The 8,560-nt window shown below is 53.1% G+C and overlaps 1 protein-coding gene across 1 annotated transcript; it reads left to right on the forward strand.

The window, feature by feature from the left end:
• Positions 1-2,302: 2,302 nt before the first annotated feature.
• On the forward strand, positions 2,303-7,556 carry GGN (gametogenetin). Its single transcript, XM_070949734.1, has 3 exons — positions 2,303-4,570; positions 6,013-6,212; positions 7,424-7,556. Exons 1-3 carry the CDS (start codon positions 2,303-2,305, stop codon positions 7,554-7,556), a joined length of 2,601 nt encoding a protein of 866 aa, XP_070805835.1.
• The last annotated feature ends 1,004 nt before the right edge of the window (positions 7,557-8,560 follow it).

Raw genomic sequence — 8,560 nt, forward strand, 5'->3', positions numbered from 1 at the left:
CAAAACACATAAATACAAAATTTAAAAACGGAATAAAACCGAATTAAACAATTTGGCCGAAGACAGTGATGGCTTAACCTATTTGCCGCTGCGTGCGTGCCAAAACTGGGGGGCGGGGGGGGGTAGGGTGTGTGTGGGGGGGTCGCACACGTGTGTGCCCACACCCATAATTCAAGGCGCCCCCCTCCCCCGCATGCGTGCGCAACCCCCTGCGCTGCTCCTGCTTTTGGCACGTGATGGCTACAGTGGGCTCAGTAGGCCCGTTTTCTTGCCCTCCCCAGGCTCCAGAGGCTTTCTAGGAACCTGGGGAGGACAAAAACAGCCTTCCCTACCCACTTTGGAGGCCCTCCGGAGGCCGGAAACAGCCCGTTTCCCGACTTCCGGTGGGCCCAGAAGGCCTGAAAATCAGTTGGCTGGCGCGCGCATGTATAACGCTCGTGCGCCCACAGATATGGCTCCACCTGCCACCTGCGCCACGCGTGCCATAGGTTTGCCATCAGGGCCTTATACCATTTCTCGACAGAGGGTGGTCCAATCTCTTCTTTTAAAAAGCCTCCAGGATTTCATGGAGCTCACCCACAACTTCTGGTGGCAAGTCGTTCCACCGGATCTCACGGTCAGGAAATTTCTCCTTAGTTCAAGATTTGCTTCTCTCCTTGGTTAGTTTCCTTCTGTTGCTTCTTGTCCTGCCTTCAGGGGCTCTAGAGAATAGGTTGATCCCCCCCCCCCTCTTCTTTGGGGCAGCCCCTTAGCTCCTCTGGGTACGTCACTTTCCTTATTGCTCTGGCTAGATGGCTCAGTGGCTAAGACGCCGAGCTTGTCGATCGGGAAGGTCGACAGTTCGGCGGTTCGAATCCCAAGTATAGGTCTCCTGCATGAGCAGGGGGTTAGTCTAGATGACCTCCAAGGTCCCTTCCAACTATTACTGTTATTATTGTTGTTGTGTCGTCAGCCAAACAATGCTGACTGGCGGCCCCCAGGGGGAGAGCTTTCTCTGTGCCCTCTGGAACGAGCTCCCCCCCCCGGAGATACGGACGATTCCGGATTTACGTACTTTCCGTCGGGCCCTCAAAACCTTTTTATTTCATCAAGTCGGGCTGGCCTAATCTCTCCAATTTTAATTTGGATTTTAATTTGGATTTTTAAGGGGGGATTTTAACTGTCGGGCCAAATTGTTTAATTCATTTTTAAATTGTTTTTATATTTGATGTTTTTTTACTTCTGGCTGTTCACCGCCCTGAGTCCTTCGGGAGAAGGGCGGGATATAAATTTAAATATTAAATTAAAATTATTATTAAATTATTATTATCAAAACCCCATCCATCCGAGCAAGAATTGGGCAGGCCTCACAAGACGTATCCTGAGTGCGAGTTCTGAGCAAACTAGAAACAGAATAACAGAGTCGGAAGGGACCTTCGAGGTCTTCTAGTCCAACCCCCATCCTCAAGCAGGAGGCCTTATATCATTTCAGGCAAATGGCGGTCCAATCTTCCTCTTTAAAAAAAACCTCCGGTGATGGAGCAGCCACAGCGTCTGGTGGCACGCCGTTCCACCGGATTCCTTGTTCTCAATGTCGGGAAATTGCCTTGTCAGGAGGTCTCAAAAGGGGATCACGCAAACCCGGGACATTGGCCATCGTTGTAACTAGGAGTCCCGTTGCCAAGCGTCTGAATTTTGATTTACGTGAGCACGGGGATGCCGCGACGGTCGTAAGCGTGGGAAAAAAGGTCGTAAGTCCCGGTTTTCAGTGTCGTAGCTTTGAAGGGTCACTAAATGAACGGTTGTAAGTCGAGGAGTACCTGTATTTAACCAGCGTTTCCCAACTTTGGCAGCTTGAAGATGGGTGGAGTTCAACTCCCAGAATTCCCCAGCCAGCATAGCTTTTTTTTTTGCCCTCCCCAGGCTCCAGAGGCTTTCTAGGAACCTGGGGAGGGCAAAACGGCCTTCCCTACCCACTTTGGAGGCCCTCCCGAGGCCGGAAACAGCCCGTTTCCTGACTTCCGGTGGGCCCAGAAGGCCTGAAAATCAGTTGGCTGGCGCGCGCATGCATAGCTGGCTAGGGAATTCTGGGAGTTGAAGTCCACCCATCTTCAAGCTGCCAAAGTTGAGTGTAATCGCGTGAACTGAATTCTTGTTTTGCTGCTATATTTTCCATGTCCGTTGGGAGTCCTGGAATTCGAACCCTGCCCCTCCCTAGTTCTATCTTGGGCCCCCAATCCCCCCCCGACTCCCCTGTGAACCCCTTCTCCCGGCGTCTCACACTCCCCCCCCCCTTTTTTTCTCGGCAGGATGACTGAATATAATGGGCAATGTTCAATCCGAAGCCACCCAGGAATCAGAATCGGTCAAAGACAAGGTGGAGAAGACGCACCCGGACACGACCAAGTCAGAACGGGAGTTAAACCGAAGCAAACATGATTTGGGCAGCCAGCCCCCTGGTCCTCTGGTCCCCGAACACAAAGGGGTCGTCAGCCAGACGCTGAGCGGCAGCGAGCCAGGGGGAGGGGACCGACAAACCGGAACGGCAGAAATGGGGAAGAACCATTCCAAAAAATCGAAGCTGAAGCTCTCCTCCATGTGGACCCAGAACTCGGTCAGCGGTGGGATGAAAGAGGCCAGTCTTTGCGACAAGGACCTCGGGACGGAGAAATGGGGCTTGTCTTGTCTGAGCAGGGCCGACCTTCCCGGCGGGCAGGGGCTCCCGGAGGATCCCCCCAAAGGCCTGAAGATGGCGCTGAGGCCCACTCCGCCAACAGCCACTCACCCGGAACCCCAAGAGTTGAGCGCCAAGAAGGCTCCGACCAGAGGGAAGGCCAAGGCAGACAACGCTCACCTTGCCAAGAGCACGGGAGGAATGCTACTTCAGCCCGCAAAAGTAACCGAAATGAGCCAAGGAGGGGAGCCACCTAAGGTGGAAACTCAGGTGTGTTGGACTCGGCACATTAAAACGAGCAGTAAAGAAGGTGTGGAGAATGAGGACCAACAGCCAGAAGCTCCGGCTTCAGCCAAGAAACCGGTAGGGGGAGCGACACATGGCCCGGAGCTGCTGAAGACAGTTGAGGACAAGCTGGGAGGTCCAGGCTGTCGACCCCTCAATGAGAAGAATATCTTCAGGCCGGCACCTCCTGGTTCCGTTGTTCCGTCGGGCGTGAAGAAGGTCCCACTGTCGTGGGGGACTGGCCAGAAGGAGAAGGAGCAGACCAGACAGCCGGACAGCGCTCCTGGGAGCGACGGGGACTTCCGAGGGCCAGCTGGTGCTGCCCAACTGTCCACGGATTGGGAAAACCCCTCCAACAGCCCCACGGAGAAGCTTCAGCCTCCCCCGGGAAGCCATGCCAAGGCGGAGGCGAACCCAGAAGCTGCAGGACCGGAGGCGGTCAATTACGAATCCATATACCAGGAATTTTTGGACAAAGGAGTGAACCTCTTCTACAGAGTGACCATCCAGCCGGGACAGTGGCCACCCAGCATCGTCAAACAGAAACCCAGCGTCATTTCCTCCGGCATCTCCTACGCCGACGTCTTGAAGCAGTGCCCCCAGAAGAAGCTGCCCGCCAGCCCTGCGCCCGTCCTGCCGAAAGCTTTGCAGCACCTCAGCCCGGCGGGCAAGAAGCTGCCGTGCTTCAAAGGGCCGGACAGGAACAATTCGGACGAGTTCTCGCCCCTCCGCCAGCTGTTCTTGGAGCACATCAAAAAAGTGACCCCCAAGGAATCGGGCCCGGCTACTCCCACCCAACAGGTGGTCACTTTCTTTGAGGAACTGTCCACCGGCAACCCCAAGCGGGCCGAATGGCAGAGGCCCCGGCCCCCGACTCCATACCCCCAGCGCCGTAAAAGCCAGGGTAGAAAGCTGCCCAAATTTGGCACGGCCGTGTCCCAAGTGGTAGCCTTCTTGAGCAGTGACACCAAATGCGATTGGTTAGTGCACGACGAGAGCGAAATGTTACTGGACGAGGCGCCAGGGGCCGGAGAGGAAGCTGCGGCCAACTGCCTTGACCTGCCCAGCCCTGGGGGCAAAGGGACAGATGTCGGCGATGCCTCCCAACCAGTGACTACCCTCTTGTTGGAACAAGCCATGGGGCCGGAAATCAACGGGAGTCCCCAGAGATCCTGCAGGAAGTCCCAAGATGTGGAAGAGGGGACCAAGGAAAGGTCCCCCGTTAAGGGCCTCTCGTCCAGCACTGCCCAGCACGCCATCATGCCACCGGTGGACGATCCACCGCCGGTGCAGTTCCTAAGTCCAAGTCAGCCTTCTTCCCAGGAGACCCTGGAGGTTTCTTCCATCTATCTCTGGGCCCCGGCCTGTGCTTTGTTGGAACCCACGGCGGACCCGAAGGTGCCAGCTGCGACCCAGACCAGGCCCAAGGTCCGTAAGCAATGCCTGGCAGCTCCCAAATCGAAGGAGAAACTCAAACCTTCAGGGCAGCAGAAAGGGAAACTGTTGAAGGGGAAAGGAGCAAAGCAATGGCCCCGCACTTTCGGAATGAACTCCCAGCTGCGGTTAGACGGCGTCCCTCCTTTTCCGCCGTTCGAAAAGGTCGCAAGGCCGTTTTATTTCGGGGAGCCTTTGGTGAGTCCAGTTGATTTGGCCAGGCTTGGCTTCCCCTCCCCCTCTATCCAATCCCCCTATCTACCTCTCCTTCTATCAAGAAAGGTTTAGAAATGATCCTTTACTAGTTAACAGAATTGGAAGGGACCTGGGGAGGTCATCTAGTCCAACCCCCTGCTCACGCAGACATGTACTAGGGCGCCGAACTGCCGACCTTTCTGATCGACAAGCTCAGTGTCTTAGCCACTGAGCCACCTAGCCCCTTTCTAGTCTGAAAATATTTGGGACTTCCTTGATCCCCGTCTCCCCCAAGGTGATGGACAGGGTGTTACGGATTCCTCCGCGGTATTCGGGGTAGCCCTCCTAGGACACCCTGCAAGGGGGGAGGGGGAGGGAGACACCAGAGGCATCGTTTCTGCTAACCCGCCAAGAGGGTTGATTCTCAAGCGTTCAACATCGTTCCTTGCACACTTAAAAGGGAGATTTATTGATTGAATATCGCCCCGCCAATCTCACCTAACCGATCCTGGGTGGCTGGAGATGAAGAGATTCAGAAGGTTGTGGCTCGGGCACCATTAACGGGCCTTCAAAGTTGGCCTTTTTTTAAAAAAAAAAAAACTGGGCAATTTTTTAATAAAAATTAGGCCACATCACGGCTTATAATTCCGTGTGATGCTTCGTAGCGAATCTTCAGGGTTCAACAAAGCATGAGGTTTGCAGCAGGTGGAACCCAATCATGCACCTTTTTTTTTAAAAAAAGAAGTTAATGGTTTGAATACCGTACTTTTCGGAGTATAAGACGCACTTTTCTCTCCCCCCAAGAGGATGGAAATGTTGGTGCGTCTTATACACTGAATACAGCCATTTTTGGCCTCCCGAAACCCCGCCCGCGTGGGGGTCTGCAGAGGGTTTGGGAGGCCTGCAGAGTGCTCCTGGGGGCTGGGGAGGGCATAAACGCAACGCGTGGGGGGTTTGGGTGGCTGAAAACGGGCCCATTTTTTGCAAAAACACCGTTTTTTCCCCCTCCCCAGGCCCCAGGAGCACTTTGCAGGCTTCCCAAACTGTCTGCACGCCCTGTTTTCGTGAAAAAACAGCCGTTTTTGGCTTCTCAAACCCTGCACATGTTGCTTTTTTTGTCCTCCCCAGTCTCCAGGAGCACTCTGAAGGCCTCCCAATCCCTCTGCAGGTCCCGGTTTTGCAAAAAACCGGGCCTGTTTTTCACAAAAACGGGACCTGCAGAGGGTTTGGGAGGCCTGCAGAGTGCTCCTGGTGGCCGGGGAGGACAAAACCATTTTTTTTTTCGTTTATCTCTTTGAAATCTTGGTGCGCCTTATAGTCCGAAAAATACGGTACTTTCTTAAAACAAGACGATAGACCTGAAGGTATTACTGAAGGTGTATCTCTTGTTAGCCGCTTGGGACAGGATAGAAACCAGCTCACCTGTAGCTCGTTATTCTGCCCAGGACCGCTCTCTTCCTCTGGACAAGCCCGCCAGCCTCGAGCCAGATGCCTCCTACGCCCAGCCCAGTGCCGACCGAGATCCGGAGGCCGACCGATCTCGTTCCCACCATTGGCCAGCTTTCCAGGTCACCGATTCGTGTCCCAGGAGATGCTACTGCAAACATCAGGACCAGAGAAAGCTACCCAAGAACGTTCTGGCTTGGTGAGCAGGAACTGGGGTGGCCAGACGCTAAGTGGAAAAACACCTCTATGCAGGTGGTCCTCGACTTACAACAATTCGTCCAGCAACCGTTCAAAGTTACGACGGCCCTGAAAAAAAAATAACGTATGACCCATTTTTCAGTTAAGACCTTTGCAGCATCCCGGGATCAAAATTCAGACGCTTGGCCTCTGTTTCATACTTATGACCTGTGGTCATGTGATTTTCTTTGGCGACGTTCTGGCAAGCAAAGTCAATGAGGAAGCCAGGTTCACTTAACAAACGGGTGACTCATTTAAACAACCACAGGGATTCACTTAATAACTGTCTCGCTTAGCAACAAAAAATGGTGGTTGTGGTTGTAAGTTGAGGACCCGCCTCCATAGTGCTTTACAACACTTCTCTCAGCAGTTTACAATGTCAGCCTACTGCCCCCAGCAGTCTGGTTCCTCAGTTTACCAATCCTAGAGGGATGGAAGGCCGAGTCAAACTTTGAGCCGGTCAGGATCGAACTCCAGGCAATGGGCAGAGTTAAGATTGCAATACTGCATTCTAACCACTGTGCCACCTCGGCTCTAATATAAATTGCGTTATATGTGCATGGCAAAGATACGGCATTCCTCGGCTTGAGACAGGCGGGCTCGTGCAGGAGATCCATGACGTAAGGCCAGGATCAGGACCCGAATTTCCGTTGCCAGACAACGGAGCGAGTCACGCCCAATTTTACGACCTTTATGCCATGCTTGTTAGGGGAATCACTTTTGTCAAGCGAATCCCGCGGTGGTTAAGCTGCTTTGGATTGCCCTGTGGACTTGGTCGGAAGCCGAGGATGGCAAGGTTCACCAATGGTGATCATGCGACCTCGAAACAAACACTACGACCGTTGTAAATATAGGGTGGTGGCCATGTGCCCAAAATTGGATCACATGACCTGGGGACGCTGTGATGGTTGTACGTGCTGGGACAAGGTCGTTTTGAAAGTCCTGTCGTAACTTTGAACGGTCCCTAAACGAATGGTTGTAAGGGGAGGACTACCTAAATCAAAGTCTATGCCAATTCCTCCATTTGTTCAGACTCGTTTGCCAATACCTTGGCAGGAGTAAGAGGAAGGGCCTCCACCGTTGGGAGGCTGCGCTGCTAAGAGGGCCGAGCTGGCCGCGAACCAAGTCAGCTTCTCGTTCTTCACCCTTCGATGTTAAACTCTTCCCATCCAGGCTCAACCCGTCTGCTAACCACCTGACCGAACCTCCCTGGGTCGCTACGGCCATGCTGGCCGTCTCCTTGGTAGCCGGCACCAAGTTCTGCCTGGATTCTTACAAACAGCAACACGTGGCCAACGAGGACTGAACCATTCCTGCTCCAAGTTTCCTGCTCAATAAACCTTGTACAACACCAGGGGGTTTTGCTTGTGAGTTTGCCAGGGTCTCTCCAACCTTGACCACTTTAAGATTTGTGGGCTTCGACTCCCAGAATTCCCCAGCCAGCATAAAACATTCCTCACCACTATGTCTGGGCTTCAGGTCCCAGAATTCCCCAGCCAGCATAAAATATTCCTCACCACTGTCTGAACTTCATGTCTCAGAATTCCCCAGCCGGCATTCCTCGCCACTATGTCTGGACTTTGACTCCCAGAATTCCCCAGCCAGCATAAAACATTCCACACCACTGTCTGAACTTCAAGTCCCAGAATTCCCCAGCTAGCATTCCTTGCCACTATGTCTGGACTTTGACTCCCAGAAATCCCCAGCCAGCATAAAACATTCCTCACCACTGTCTGAACTTCAGGTCTCAGAATTCCCCAGCCAGCATGAAACATTCCTCACCACTATGTCTGGACTTCAGCTCCCAGAATTCCCCAGCCAGCATGAAACATTCCTCACCCACTATAAGATGTCTGGACTTCAACTCCCAGTATTCCCCAGCCAGCAAGGCTCCTTAAAGTTCACAAGCATGCTGGCTGGGGAATTCTGGGAGTTGAAGTCCGTTTCTCCCCCCCTTAAAGTCATGAAGGGTTGAGAAATGCTGAACTAAGGATACAAAGGGGCAGTGTGGATAGGAGACGCATGTCCATACCACTCTCTGCAACTTTAGGACTACAGTTCCCAGACAGCCTTGCCAGAAGTCACGTGACCTGAACAATTTTGAGATTTTAATTCAAGGGGTTTCAGGTTGGAGAAGGCTGGGCTTCAATTCCCTTTAGTCTCAGTTGATGATGAGGTGTCAAGTTTGTCGCCTCCCAACTATAGCCATGATTTTTGGCCATGGTGGGCTCACGCTTCCCATTAAACTGGAAGATGGCTTGTCTAATGTGGGTTTATTTTGATATAAACCAGGGGTCTCCAACTTGGTAA

This window comes from Pituophis catenifer, unplaced genomic scaffold, assembly GCF_029215685.1.
Source record: "Pituophis catenifer annectens isolate HBS135680 unplaced genomic scaffold, rPitCat1.0.hap2 SCAF_9, whole genome shotgun sequence".
Lineage (NCBI taxonomy): Eukaryota > Metazoa > Chordata > Lepidosauria > Squamata > Colubridae > Pituophis > Pituophis catenifer.

What these genes read in the sequence shown, in the direction of transcription:
- GGN (XM_070949734.1), top strand. Translation starts at nt 2,303, where the DNA reads ATGGGCAATGTTCAATCCGAAGCCACCCAGGAATCAGAATCGGTCAAA. An exon ending in TTTATTTCGGGGAGCCTTTG is followed by an intron (nt 4,571 to 6,012) that starts GTGAGTCCAGTT and finishes TATTCTGCCCAG; the next exon opens with GACCGCTCTCTTCCTCTGGA. An exon ending in CCCAAGAACGTTCTGGCTTG is followed by an intron (nt 6,213 to 7,423) that starts GTGAGCAGGAAC and finishes CTTCCCATCCAG; the next exon opens with GCTCAACCCGTCTGCTAACC.